Genomic DNA, 15269 nt, shown 5'->3' on the forward strand with positions numbered 1-15269 from the left:
GCAGGATCAGCTCGATGGGAGCAGTAGTTCCCATCAGCCTGATCCTGCTATTTAAATTGCCCTACTGTGTCCCCAATAAATTTTAAATACATGTCATTGGTGGCCAGTGGTTGCCTACAATAAATTAGTTCATACATTACCTGTCCCCGCCGATCGCCACCTAAAATAAAGTAAAAAATAAAAAACTACACCTATACTCACCTAGACACCTAATTCCCCGAAGCCATCGATCTCCTGTAATAAAATATAAAATAATAAACCACAACCTTATCCTTACCCCTCCGTAGTAGTCCACGAGTGTCCCACGATGATCTCCAGTTCAGAGCAGCCACATAGAATGTGACCGCTCTGAACCACTGCCGCCGCTAGAAGACAGGGCCGTAAAGCAGCCCCGTCATTGCATAAGCGGGTTCGCCGGAGTTCAGGCAGCGCTGCTCCGGTTAGCTCCTTTACGGCCCTGCTGTATCGTGAGAAATTCCCACGGTACAGCAGTGCCGTAAAGGAGGTCTCCGGAGCTGCGCTGCCTGAATGCACTCCGGTGACCTCAGTCAGTGGCTCCCGCTGCCGGGAGCGGACGTGTTCCCGGCAGTGTGAGCTTACAGCAGCCATGCACAGCTGTCACCATCTCCAGATGTGACAGCTGTGCATGGGAGATCAGCGCAGGAACATGGACAGGTAACTATTTTTTTTTAGTAAACTAAGAATTAAATAAAATGGTGTGTTTTATTTCAAATAAATTATTTTTTTTCTGGGTGTAGTGTGTGTTTTTTCTTTTTAACACTTTGTAGGTTAGTAATGGGGGTGTCTTATAGACGCCCATCATTACTAACCTGGGCTTCATGGCAGCTGGCGCTGACATGAACCCCAACCCTATTACCCCCTGCCACCGCACCAGGGCAGCGTGGAAGAGCGAGGCTAAGTGCCAGAATTGGCGCATCCTATGGATGCGCCATTTCTGGGGCGGCTGACGGCTGGTGTTTCTAGCCTGGGAGGGGGCCAATATTCATGGCACCCTTCCTGGGCTATTAATATCAGCCCCCAGCTGTCTGCCTAGCCTTTGCTAGCTATTAAAATAGGGGGGACCCCACGTCATTTTTTTGGGGGGTCCCCCATTTTAATAGCTAGTAAAGGCTAGGTATTCAGCTGGGGGCTGATATTAGTAGTCTGGGAAGCTCCGTGGGTATTACCCCCTTCCCAGGCTTCAAACATCTGCCCCAGCCGTCTGCTTAACCTCCGCTAGAGACTAAAATTATGGGGGATCCCACGCCAATTTTTTTTTTAAATAAATCCTTTATTTTAACACTAAATGACATTTGAGGAGTTAATAAAGATGCAGTCCCTAATTTATTATTTATTTTTTAATTAATTTTTCCCAAAAATGTTGACGTGGGCTTTGCAATATTTTTGTATGCCAGCCAGGTACAGCATCCAGCTTCTATGAACGCGCCATTTTCCGGGGTGGCTGCGGACTGCAATTTGCACCGGGGGGGGGGCAGAAAGCTTGGGCCTCCCTGCGCTGCAGATTCCATCCCCCAGCTGCCTAGTTGTACCTGGCTGGACACAAAAATAGGGAGAAGCCCGACGTATTTTTTTTTTAAATTATTTCATGAAATTCATGAAATAATTAAGAAAAAAAGGGCTTCCCTATATTGTTGTGTCCGGCCAGGTACAAATAGGCAGCTGGTGGTTGGGGGCAGCCCGTTCCTGCCTGCTGTACCTGGCTGGACACAAATATAGGGCGAAGCCCCACGTCAATTTTTTTAAAATTATTTCAGGAAATTCATGAAATAATTAAAAAAAAATTGATGTGGGACTTCGCCCTATATTTGTGTCCAGTCAGGTACAGCAGGCAGGAACGGGCTGCCCCCAACCACCAGCTGCCTATTTGTACCTGGCCGGACACAACAATATAGGGAAGCCCTTTTTTTCTTAATTATTTCATGAATTTCATGAAATAATTAAAAAAAAAATACGTGGGGCTTCGCCCTATTTTTGTGTCCAGCCAGGTACAACTAGGCAGCTGGGGGCTGGAATCCGCAGCGCAGGGAGGCCCAAGCTTTCTGGGCCCCACCCGCTGCAAATTGCAGTCCGCAGCCGCCCCGGAAAATGGCGCGTTCATAGAAGCGCCATCTTCTGGCGCTGTACCCAACTCATCCAGGGCCCTGGTGCGGTGGCTCACTGGGTAATAAAGGGGTTAGGGCCAGCTTGGCATTATCAGCTGGCCCTAAGCCCGAAATTCATGGGGTCACGCCAATATTAGACATGACCACCATGAATTTCTAGTAAAGTATTTAAAAAAAACACAACACCCAGAAAAAGTCCTTTAATTGAAATAAAGACACAATTCTTTATTGTTCTAAATTAAACTATACTTACCATCACGCCCATTCCAGCTGAAGCCAACGATCTCCTGCAATAAAAGAAAAATAATAAACCAACCTCATCCTTACCTTCCCATGGATCCCACGACAGCTTCAGCTCTGCTACATCGAGATGACAGGTTGGACCGCAGCAGAACGCTGCCATCCAGCCTGTCATCCCGCAGACACTGAGAAGCGCAGGCATGCTTGCGCTCCTCAGTGTCTCTCTGTGACGGCATCCAGATGAGCCGACAATGAACTCGGCTCACCTCATGCACGTCACTGACAGCGTGGGAAAATTCTCCTGCACTCAGCGCTTCAGCGTGAGAATTCTCCCACGCTGTCAGTGACGTGCATGAGGTGAGCTGAGTTCATTGGACATGACCTCACCTCATGCACGTCACTGACAGCGTGGGAAAATTCTCACGCTGAAGCGCTGAGTGCAGGAGAATTCTCCCACGCTGTCAGTGACGTGCATGAGGTGAGCCGAGTTCATTGTCGGGTCATCTGGATGCCGTCACAGAGAGACACTGAGGAGCGCAAGCATGCCTGCGCTTCTCAGTGTCTGCGGGATGACAGGCTGGATGGCAGCGTTCTGCTGCGGTCCAGCCTGTCATCTCGATGTTGCAGAGCTGGAGCCATCGTGGGAACCATGGAAAGGTAAGGATGAGGTTGCTTTATTATTTTACTTTTATTGCAGGAGATCGTTGGCTTCAGCTGGAATGGGTGTGACGGTAAGTATGGTTTAATTTAGAACAATAAAGAATTGTGTGTTTATTTCAATTAAAGGACTTTATTCTGGGTGTTGTGTTTTTTTTAACTTTGACTATGGGGTTAGTAATGGAGGTGTCTTATAGACGCCTCTCCATTACTAACCTGGGCTTGATGTCAGCTGGCATTATAAGCTGACATCAACCCCAGCCCTATTACCCCACTGCCACCACTACAGGGCAGTGGGAAGAGCGAGGCTAAGTGCCAGAATTGGGGCATCCTATGGATGCGCCATTTCTGGGGCGGCTGACGGCTGGTGTTTCTAGCCTGGGAGGGGGCCAATATTCATGGCTCCCTTCCTGGGCTATTAATATCAGCCCCCAGCTGTCTGCCTAGCCTTTGCTAGCTATTAAATTAGAGGGGACCCCACGTCATTTTTTTGGGGGGTCCCCCATTTTAATAGCTAGTAAAGGCTAGGTATTCAGCTGGGGGCTCATATTAGTAGCCTGGGAAGCTCCGTGGGTATTACCCCCTTCCCAGGCTTCAAACATCTGCCCCAGCCGTCTGCTTAACCTCCGCTAGAGCCTAAAATTACGGGGAAACCCCACGCCAATTTTTTTTAAAATAAATCCTTTATTTTAACACTAAATGACAAGTACAGTAATCAACACTGTCACTGTACTTCATATATATGTGACTGACATGTTTCTATCTATCTAATCTATATGTGATGCTCTATTCTTTCTATTCTAAATTGTCGGGTACCGCTGCTGAATTGCCGGCCGGCTTTTTTAAAGAGACGGTGCATGAAAACACTATAATTTTTTTTAATAAATCCTTTACACTAAATGACAAGTACAGTAAGCAACACTGTCACTGTACTTCATATATAGGTGACTGACATGTTTCTATCTATCTAATCTATGTGTGGTGTTCTATTCTTTCTGTTATAAATTGTCGGGTACCGGTGTATGCCGCTGCTGAATTGCTGGCTTTTCATGTAATACATTCTACATTATTCTTAGTTGTTTTACTTCATGTAGAATTAACCTAAAAGGAAAGAAAGGGTTTATTTTCATTCCGATATTTCTGTCCCATTGACTTGCATTGGTTTCCGGTATCGGAATCGGCGATATCCGATACTTTTTGAGTATCGGTCCGATCCAATCCGATACGATATTTCCAGATATCGGAAGGTATCGCTCAACACTAGTTAATAGGTGTAAAATCAGTTTCATAAATTATAGAGGGAAAAGTGTCAGCCAGCGCTTGAGGTAAAATACTTAGTAATATTGTAGTCAAAACTTTAGTGGGACAAAACGTACGACTATATATATCCATCTTTAAAAATACATATTTCTGGTTTAATGTTCAAAATGTACCTATTATCTCTGGTAACTTTTTCAAGTAAGCCATCATGTTTCTACTTGATGATTAACACTATTGTATGTTTATATCATGCATTTTTCAACAGTTTCCCCTTCTGCATGCTCTTTCTCTAATTTTTGTTTGTGTCTGTGTTAATGGATGGAGACTAGCTGTTATGGTGTCACATCCATACACTGTTCACACAGACATAAGGGACTTCTGTTACTCTTTCTCTCTGTAGCCATCAGACAGAAGCAACAAAGTGTGGAGGACTTTATACATTAATGAGGAAGACAATATATACAGTTATATGAAAAAGTTTGGGCACCCCTATTAATCTTAAGCTTAATGTTTTATAAAAATTGGTGTTTTTGCAACAGCTATTTCAGTTTGATATATGTAATAACTGTTGGACACAGTAATGTTTCTGCCTTGAAATGAGGTTTATTGTACTAACAGAAAATGTGCAATCTGCATTCAAACAAAATTTGACAGGTGCATAAGTATGGGCACCCTTATCATTTTCTTGTTTTAAATACTCCTACCTACTTTTTACTGACTTACTAAAGCACTTTTTTTGGTTTTGTAACCTCATTGAGCTTTGAACTTCATAGCCAGGTGTATGCAATCATGAGAAAAGCTACTTAAAGTGGCCACTTGCAAGTTGTTCTCCTGTTTGAATCTCCTCTGAAGAGTGGCATCATGGGCTCCTCAAAACAACTGTCAAATGATCTGAAAACAAAGATTATTCAACATAGTTGTTCAGGGGAAGGATACAAAAAGCTGTCTCAGAGATTTAACCTGTCAGTTTCCACTGTGAGGAACATAGTAAGGAAATGGAAGAACACAGGGACAGTTCTTGTTAAGGCCAGAAGTGGCAGGCCAAGAAAAACATCAGAAATGCAGAGAAGAAGAATGGTGAGATCAGTCAAGGACAATCCTCAGACCACCTCCAGAGAGCTGCAGCATCAACTTGCTGCAGATGGTGTCACTGTGCATCGGTCAACTATACAATGCACTTTGCACAAGGAGAAGCTGTATGGGAGAGTGATGCGAAAGAAGCCGTTTCTACAAGTACGCCACAAACAGAGTCGGCTGAGGTATGCAAAAGCACATTTGGAGAAGCCAATTTCTTTTTGTAAGAAGGTCCTGTGGACTGATGAAACCAAGATTGAGTTGTTTGGTCATACAAAAAGGCGTTATGCATGGCGGCAAAAAAACACAGCATTCCAAGAAAAACACTTGCTACCCACAGTAAAATTTGGTGGAGGTTCCATCATGCTTTGGGGCTGTGTGGCCAATGCTGGCACCGGGAATCTTGTTAAAGTTGAGGGACGCATGGATTCCACTCAGTATCAGCAGATTCTTGACAATAATGTTCAAGAATCAGTGATAAAGTTGAAGTTACTCAGGGGATGGATCTTTCAGCAAGACAATGATCCAAAACACCGCTCCAAATCTACTCAGGGATTCATGCAGAGGAACAATTACAATGTTCTGGAATGGCCATCCCAGTCCCCAGACCTGAATATCATTGAACATCTGTGGGATCATTTGAAGAGGGCTGTCCATGCTCGGCGACCATCAAACTTAACTGAACTGGAATTGTTTTGTAAAGAGGAATGGTCAAAAATACCTTCATCCAGGATCCAGGAACTCATTAAAAGCTACAGGAAGCGACTAGAGGCTGTTATTTTTGCAAAAGGAGGATCTACTAAATATTAATGTCACTTTTCTGGTGAGGTGCCCATACTTATGCACCTGTCAAATTTTGATTGTGCAGATTGCACATTTTCTGTTAGTACAATAAACCTCATTTCAAGGCAGAAACATTACTGTGTTCAACAGTTATTACATATATCAAACTGAAATAGCTGTTGCAAAAACACCAATTTTTATAAAACATTAAGCTTAAGATTAATAGGGGTGCCCAAACTTTTTCATATAACTGTAGCAGCACTCAGCAGTGTAGCTGTGACTCCAGCATAGAAATGAGAAAAATCACTTCCTAGAAGATATTTGATGAGTGCCTCTCCCTGCTGCTCCACTCTCAGAGAGCTGGCAGTCCATTTTGCTTTGACCAAGATGGATTTGATATGTTTTTCAGAAAGAACGATAATTTTTGGAGGAAAGTGGCAAAGTGATTGATAAGTAGGGAAAAATAATAATAATAATAATAATAATAATAATAATAATAATAATCAGGTTGCCCTGATAAGACATATCACAAAGTCTCATTCCACCAACTTGGCACTCAAAACAAGGCAAACTTTAATTGTTATATCCCGTGTCAGCTGCCTCTTACCAAGCCAATCACTTCTCCTCCTTCTACACCCCACAGACATCTGTAAATTGAGGTTCTCGTTTGGCCTTTTACCTTAACTAATGTGTCAAAGCTCGTTAAAGCGTCTATACTGACTTTTAGGGGCTGTCTCTGTTATACTGTCTATCACACAAGAATAACTGGCTATGGTTAATGAAAATAAATCAGATCATAGTGTTGCCCCTGTTATTCTCTCTATCACACAAGAATATACTGACTTTTACGACTGCTACTTTCCCTAGGAGTTGCTACAGTTCACATCCTCTTCCTCTATGAGGAAGCTACTTGAAAGTTTCTTATTTTCACTTTTACAATATCTATGATTTCTGCAAAGTTTGCTGACACTACAGTGAACAAGGCAGTATGATATTTGATGGCAGTATTGGCTATAATGAAAACTACATATTATGAAGGATCACGTGGAACTTTTCTTGTGAATAGGAGGCGAAACTTAAATAGCAAAACGGTTTATTTAAAAAAATAATACAATCAATGCATCATATTTTCTTCATATAATCATGTCATATTAGGGTAAAACCCATAATTAGTTTCATAATATATTTTTATAGCATTTGACATTTTGCTTTTCTGACACAGGACTCCAAATCCCCTGCAGGTACATATATAGATTCAAGAGATTGCATGCATATACCTGAAGCTACCACTAAATGGAGCTTATTGCATCCTATCTCACCATTGAGTTCAATGTAAGCCAGAGTGCATTAAAAGGAATGGTCCGAAACACAAATTAATTTTCATTCTAAATCCCTATCTATTTAATGACATAATCTAATCTACTTTCTAATATTCTTCAACTAAAAATTCCATATCCTTCCCTAACTACTCTATCTAATTACTTTGTTTTATTTATTTTTTTACTACTTCCTTTTTAATGACGCTTTGTTTGAGAATCCCAGTTCATGCTGAGATACTCAAACGAAGTTTCATCGGGGTGCAAAGGCTGTGCTCACTGCCGCAATCTCTGCCCCCTCCCTGAAACGAACCATCATCCATGACCTTTGTTTCAGTGGCTGGGCTAGTCCATGATCTACTGAGCTTGCGTCGGTTGTCAATTCCGACAGATGCTCGGTAGATTCGTATCATGGTGCAATTACGTCTCCTGCAGGAGTGGCACTGGTCTCTGCACTCCAGGTAATCCTCTCACAGCGAGCACTGACAGTACGCTCTGTCGCCGGCTCGTTACTTCTTAGCAGAGCTGGGGAGAGAGCGCACTGTCATTGTACACATCACACAGTGAAAAGAATCAATTCCCACCTAAATGACTAAAACAAACTTTAATATAGTTTTACTTTTGAAAATGTAAATATATTTTCATGTGCTTTCAGCCATGGCCGACCTTGTCGATGAGACCATTTCACAAAGCAGAAGAGTAATTATTGTCTTGGGTACCGTATTCTGTGAAAGGCATGGTGAGGACTTTGAACAGAAAATAGCCATGTATGACGCTCTCATTCGGAATAAAGTCAAAGTAATTTTGATTGAAGTAGAAAAAATAACAGACTACACAAACATGCCCGAATCTATAAAATACATCAAGCAGAAGCAAGGTGTTGTGCGATGGAAAGGAGAACTAACAGAAGCAGCTCTCTCACCTAGTACAAGGTTCTGGAAAAATATCCGGTATCAGATGCCTCTGGCTCCACGTCATTCTGAAAAGGAACTGCACTACATTCATTCAGAAGACTGAAAATGAACTGCGTGTTATAGACTTGTACATTCCCGTGCCTTTATCAGACCTTACATGTATTCAAAAACACTAGACACTGGGCTGCTATTGGGGAATTCTGGCGCAACGTGTTGGAAGATGAGTGGCGCAGAAGACATCACATCTACAGATACCTGCTGGGTTGCATTTGATATTGGCAGGTATCACGCCCCTATCATTTTCTAGTGATTACTATAAGGCAGGTGTAGGATACTTCAGACGTGCGTCTGACCCAGCAGATATCTGTAAAGTATCGACTCCTGATGCGGAAGTGAGTCACACCAGAATAGCTCTTAAAATAAAGCACCCGCACTCCTTTCTTCTATTTTATCTACCGATAATGTGACAGCCTTGATCATTCTGTTGATTTCCATGTTGTCACCAATTTAGCTACTACCTCCTTTTACAGTCAGACTGCACTTTCACAGGACTTCTTATTTCTTTTGCTGAACTCAGGTGTGTATAGTCTTCAACAAGACCCTTTTCATTTGGTATTAATTCTAATGCAATGTATTTTGTAGGCTTGACTGCAGACATGAAATATGCTTCATTTGATGGAATATGAAATATATGTGTAGAACTGATGTACTCAACTGTTTACTGTGTTTAGTTCATTAACATAATGGGAGACAAGAGTATTAAATGCATTGCAAGACACGTGTTCCTTATCCTACCTCATTAAAACCTTTAAAGGGAATTTATTGCTAAGTTTTTGCCACCTAATCTGCAGAAAAATAAAGAGACAGATATCCTGATTCCAGTGATGTCACTTACTGGCTGCATGCTGTCATTTTGATAAAATCTCTGTTTTATCAGCAGGAGAAGATCATCAGAGGACTATTAAACCTGTTTCCATGTAGTCCTTCATGTTTCTGAGCTCTTTATAAACCCCCTTACCAAACAACTGACAGCTTTCTGCCTATGCAGTGTACACAGGAAGCTGCCAACCAGTGGTAATCAGCAGCCCAGTAAATCAGCAGCCCCGTAAATGACATATTGCTGAAATCAGGATCTCTGCCTCTTTTTCATGCTGCTCTCATGGGTAGCAAAAGCCTGGCCATAGATACACTTTAAAGGGAATATGTTAGCAGATTTTTCTAATTTAATCTGAAATTAGCATAATATAGGGCAGGTGAGCCCGATTCCAGGGATGTGTCAAATACTAAGCAGTGTGCTGTCGTTTCAATACGATCGGTGTTTTATCAGTAGGAGATTATCACAGCCTGACTAGGTCTCACATGCACAGCAGTCAGGCTAATCTGTGTAACCCCGCCCCCGCAGCTGATTAGCAGCTTGCTGACAATGTACAGTGTACATAGGAAGCTGTCAATCAAAGGTGTGGGTGGGTAAAAAGGTATTCCATCAAAACTACCCCAAGCAGTCTAGTAAGTGATACATTGTTGGAATCAAACTCTCTTGCCCTATGTTATGCTGCTCTCAGGTTACCTAGCAAAAACCTGCTGACAGAGTCTCTTTAAATGCCGATAATGAGACATACACATAACCTCAGATGGGAATTTGTATGTTATTGCAGTATAAAAGAATGACATGCAGTAGGGGAAAATTTACTAGCTAAACATTGCCGAATTCTGTCTCAATTTGTTCCCTCAAAATATGGCATACATGCCATAAACTGCACTTATGTTGTGTTTCAGACATGGCCCCAAACACAACAACTTGTGTGAAATATAGGCACAAAGTAAGCAAAACAATAGGTGGTATAAAGATAGACAAAAATGTTTAGCAAGTTACACTAAATTTATTCTAAAGTGTGAGCGAATGTGATAAATGCAGCATACTTTCACACTGTCTGGTTATGCTGTGTAAATATTACACAAAACTAATAAATCTGCTCCAATGTTTCTTGCTGTGAAATATGTTTTGCAAACCTCCTACTTATCACTTTTACTTGTAGATTGGGTACTAATAGTATGAAAAAAAAGAGCAATAAATATTTTTAGTTACATAGAATTGAATTTAGTTATTCATATTGTTTCTTGGTCATTTTAACATAGGCACATCGAATGATTCCCCTTAAGAGCCTGCATAAACTTTAAGCCACATCCCATGTGTCTGTCCCCCAGAAGTCTCTCATTCCTTTATTTAGTCACAATACCACACATATTACAGAGCACCATGGCGCATCACCCCATGAAGACCTACAAAACAAACAAATGAACTATGCAACAGAACATGCACTATGTGTACAAAGTATTGGGGCACCTACACATCACACCTGAAGGAGCTGTTACAATTTTCCCTTCACCCATGACAGCACACCTGAGAGAGGATCCACCCAACAAGTACAGGAAATCTTCTGAAATATAAGGGCGGTACCTCTCCCCCGCTTCAGTTGGTCTCCTGTCCTTGATGGGAATCCTTGTGGAAGAAAATGGTGGATGATGTGAACTTACCCAGACCTGTCCTGGGGCTGGAAGAACGGGCTGTAAGCCCGTGGCGCCGGCCTTCAGGTACTGGTTGCGTCGTTCACAGGTTCCCCGGGCACCTGCTGCATGTGCGGACTGTGAAGAGGTCCTGGGCTTCTGCAGACAGCCGCGTCGCCCTCCCACTGCCGCACACATGACTGCTCCGAAGCAATGGGATAAGCGGTCGCGCACCTCTGCCTTCACGGCGTGTGGCACGCTGGGTAGGGCGTGCCTCGGTGACGTCCTGCCGCAGCACCCGGAAGAAAGATGACGGCGCCCTGTGCAATACCGGTAGGCATGTGGAAACGCTGGCAGTGGCTGCTGGGGTCAGGGAATGTGAAATAAGCTGGAAGGAGACCGCACGGCACACGGAGGTGGCTGACCCCCTCCCATCTCCCTATATAAAGGAGTATATAGGGGTCAGAGCACTGCTCAACAAGTGATGAAAGGGTAGTTATCCAGCAACTCGTGAAAGTAACTTAACAAATAGCCTTTATTTCGAAAAAATTAAAAACATGAGACCATAGTGCAAATAAAAGCGTACAGAGGCTTACGCGTTTCGGATACGTAGTTCCTTATTCATAGCATAGTACAACTGAGTTTTCTGAGACTCTGGACTCATGTGTAATTGAGCTTCTGAACAGGTGATGTCGGTGGGCGGCTACTTTCTCCATATGCCTTAAAAGTTTTTCCATTTCAACATTTCATTATGCTATTAATAAGGATCTACGTATTCGAAACGCGTACGCCTCTGTACGCTTTTATTTGCACTATGGTCCCATGTTTTTAATTTTTTCAAAATAAAGGCTATTTTTTAAGTTAATTTCACGAGTTGCTGGATAACTACCCTTTCATCACTGCCTAATGTCTCCCAGACGGGGATCTTTACAATCTGAGCACCGTGCCTCATGAGAAAGTGGACCGAGCAGGCTGACCCAGGTGAGCTGAAATATATATATTTTTTACATTACTCACTGCTCAACCAGGTCTGGTCATCATGTCAGAGAGCAGTAGCTGTTACTGCAGCCACAGTCACCACCGCCACCAACATCTGCTCGCCAGTCAAGAGGTAGTTGCTCGACCAGTAAGAGCAGCAGCCATCCCAGTCAAGGGAGCTGAGCTTCTCAGAACTCCGCAGTCTTCAGAAGGGATGCGTCGCGCATCCTGAAACCGACTTCAAATCCGGTATCCTCAGTGGTAGCGGGGTGAGTGATCTTTGTGAATGTCACTTTATATTTTTGCTAATGGGCCTCCTATTGTGTGTTTAAATCTCCAGGAGGAAAGTTACCGCCAAGAAGCGGAACAGGGAATGTGTATTATGCAAAAACCTGCTAGCAGTAGGCTGGTAGAAGGAACTCTGCTCGGACAGCGTTCAGAGAACTATTAGTGAGGTACACCTGATTTTGCAGCTAGCCTCAGGTCTGTGATCAGATCGGAGGTAGAGAGTTCCCTTAGAATGCTATTGAGGAAGAGAAAGAAAATCATAATTCTATCTGAATGTTCTTCTGATCCTTACTCCTCTGCATTGTCGGATGGACAGTGTCATAGTGATGCCTCACCCTCATCCTCCTCGGACAGTGATGGAGGGGGCAGACCATGCTTCCCTATAGAGGATACCGATAGATTGGTAAAAGCCGTCAGAGCTACTATGGGGTTAAAGGAGAATAAGTTAACCAAGTCCCTAGAGGACATAATGTTTGGAGGGTTGGAGGAGAAGAAAAAACACAAATTCCCAGTTAACGCCAAAGTCCAAGCACTCATTAATAGAGATTGGAGGAAGCCAGAGAAAGCAGGGGCCTTGCCATCATCCTCAAAAAGAAAGTATCCCTTCAAGGAAAAAGACTCGGAAAATTGGGATAAGGTACCAAAAATTGATGCAGCTGTATCTAGGTCATCAAAGAGATCAGGACTCCCCTTTTTGGACTCAGGGGTACATATGGACCCCTAAGACAAGACAGCAGATACCTTCTTAAGGCATACTTGGGAATCAGCAGCAGGAAGTCTAAAAACAGTTATTTCAGGAACTTGTACAGCTCGTTCCCTTATGGTGTGGTACAGCAGTTTGAGGATCAGCTGAAAAATAAAAAGACCTCAAGGGAAAAAATTCTGTCCAATCTGCCCCTATTACATGGTGCCGCAGCCTTTCTAGCAGATACTTCTGCCGATTCTAACAGAAAAAACTGATGGCACTTCCAATACAAGAAATAGGTGTGAACAGGTGCTTACTAGGAGAAGCTACCACCATATACAATTAACAAATAAAGTAGCACTCTGCAACGCTAAGTATGTAAATATGAAGTATGAAATATTAATAGCATTACTACTGTAGAAAATACAAATAAATGAGAAATTTTAGCGCATGTAACTATGAAGTATGAAATATGAATAGCATTACTGCTGTAGAAAATAGAAATAAATTAGAAATCTTAGCGCATAAATTGGCCAATTCATGTGTACCTGAGAGCCACGATAAGGCGTTTCTCAATGTCAGGACCCTACCAATGTGAATACCTCTCTAAAGGATATCCGTCTGCTTGTGTGTGGGAAAGTAAGATCCTACTGTAATTAAAACCACCTGTTGCATCAGGGTGGAGTGCTCAGTCAAAGCTTAAACATAGTAACAGAAAAAACTGACGGCACTTCCAATACAAGAAATAGGTGTGAACAGGTGATTACTAGGAGAAGCTACCTCCATATACAATTAACAAATGTGTAAAAAAAATGTTCCCATTAGAAAGGGACGGGTCTCCTATACTTGTAATGCCCATGCACTAAGTGTATGGGCTGACAAACATTTACCCCTGAGGCATGAACATATTGTCTAAAAAAATTTTTTTACGGGCATCATAAACCCCCTTTAAAAAAATTATGTGGGTGTTACATCACGGACCATGGTCACCCTGGTGATATGGTGGTGGAGGATGAGGATGAGGAGAAGGACAAGGACAAGAGCAAATAGTCAAAATCAGGAAGCGCATACCCTTGTGTGGGTGTGAAAAGGTGCATGGGAATATACCTCCCAAAAAAGACACTGGATTTGAGTTTATGTTACGCTGCTATCATTTGGTGGTGTTAAGAAGTCTGGCACAATCCAGCCCTTGTTCATTTTTAGAAGAGTCAGCTTGTCAGCATTTTCAGTTGACAATCGAATGCGCTTATCAGTTATAATTTCACCAGCGGCACTAAAAATCCGCTCTGATAAAACGCTAGCGGCAGGGCAGGCCAGGACCTCAAAGGCATAGAGAGCCAGTTCATTCCACGTATCCAGCTTGGATACCCAATAATTATAAGGCACAGAGGAATCACGGAGGCGTTCGTACGGTCGGCAAGGAACTCCCTCAGCATCTTCCCAAACTTTGCACTCCTTGTGAGAGTGCCCCGCGCATCAGGGCCTCTGCGATGGGAGGGGCTGAGAAAATTCTCCCAGAACTTTGACAGTGTTCCCCTGCCTCTGCTGGATTGAAGTTGTGTCTCTCTCGCCTGTAGTCCTTGATTGTCCAACGAACTGTGACCTCTGCCACCAGCGTTTTCTGATGGGAATTTTTTTAATAGTTCTGCAACAAGGGCCTTCTGGTACTGCCCCATATTTGTAGATCTGTCCGCCTCAGGAATAAGAGATATAAAGTTCTTCTTGTAGCGTGGGTCTAGAAGTGTCACCAACCAGTAATGACTGTCACCCAAAATTTTGAGAACACGAGGGTCATGGGAAAGGCAGCGTAACATAAACTCAGCCATGCGTGCCAGACTGCTAACAGGCAAGACTTCTGTGTCCTCACCAAGAGAACGACAGACCATGCTCTCCTCCTCCTCTCTGTCCTCAGGCCATGCACTCTGAACAGACCTTATGACAGCTGTGCAGGTAGTACCGTCTATAGCGCATGAAACTAGCTCCTGTTCTTCCTCCTCCTCCTCTTCCTTATTGTCACCCAATCCACGTTGTGATGAGATGAGGCTGGGCTGTGTGTGATCACCCTGTATGGTTCCTTGCTCCATCTCATAGTCCTCCGCCTGCAATGCATCCTCTTTGATTGTGAACAGAGAGCGTTTCAGAAGACAGAGAAGCGGGATGGTGATGCTAATTATGGCGTCATCGCCGCTCACCATCTTGGTGGAGTCCTCAAAGTTTTGGAGGATGGTACATAAGTCTGACATCCATGTCCACTCCTGAGGTCTTATGTGTGGAGTCTGAACTGAATACCGATGGCCTTGTTGATGCTGGTAGTCAACAACTGCCCTCTTCTGCTCACAAATCCTTCCCAACATCTGCAGAGTAGATTTCCAATGCTTGGGGACATCACACACCAGTTTGTGAGCCGGAAGCTGCAAACGCTGCTGAAACACAGCAAGGGCGGCGA

General features: G+C 43.2%; 1 protein-coding gene across 2 annotated transcripts in view; it reads left to right on the forward strand.

Annotated features, from left to right (window-relative positions):
- Nucleotides 1-10459, forward strand: part of IL1R1 (interleukin 1 receptor type 1) — a 66648-nt gene extending 56189 nt beyond the window's left edge. For both annotated transcript variants that reach the window (XM_073664785.1, XM_073664786.1), the window contains one exon: nucleotides 8109-10459. In XM_073664785.1, coding sequence (XP_073520886.1) covers nucleotides 8109-8470 — 362 coding nt within the window. In that variant the 3' untranslated portion in view covers nucleotides 8471-10459. The remainder of the gene's footprint in view (nucleotides 1-8108) is intronic.
- The last annotated feature ends 4810 nt before the right edge of the window (nucleotides 10460-15269 follow it).

The sequence above is a fragment of the Phyllobates terribilis genome, unplaced genomic scaffold (genome assembly GCF_046119375.1).
Source record: "Phyllobates terribilis strain yellow unplaced genomic scaffold, ASM4611937v1 Scaffold_2__4_contigs__length_985480577, whole genome shotgun sequence".
In the NCBI taxonomy this organism is placed as follows: Eukaryota; Metazoa; Chordata; class Amphibia; order Anura; family Dendrobatidae; genus Phyllobates; species Phyllobates terribilis.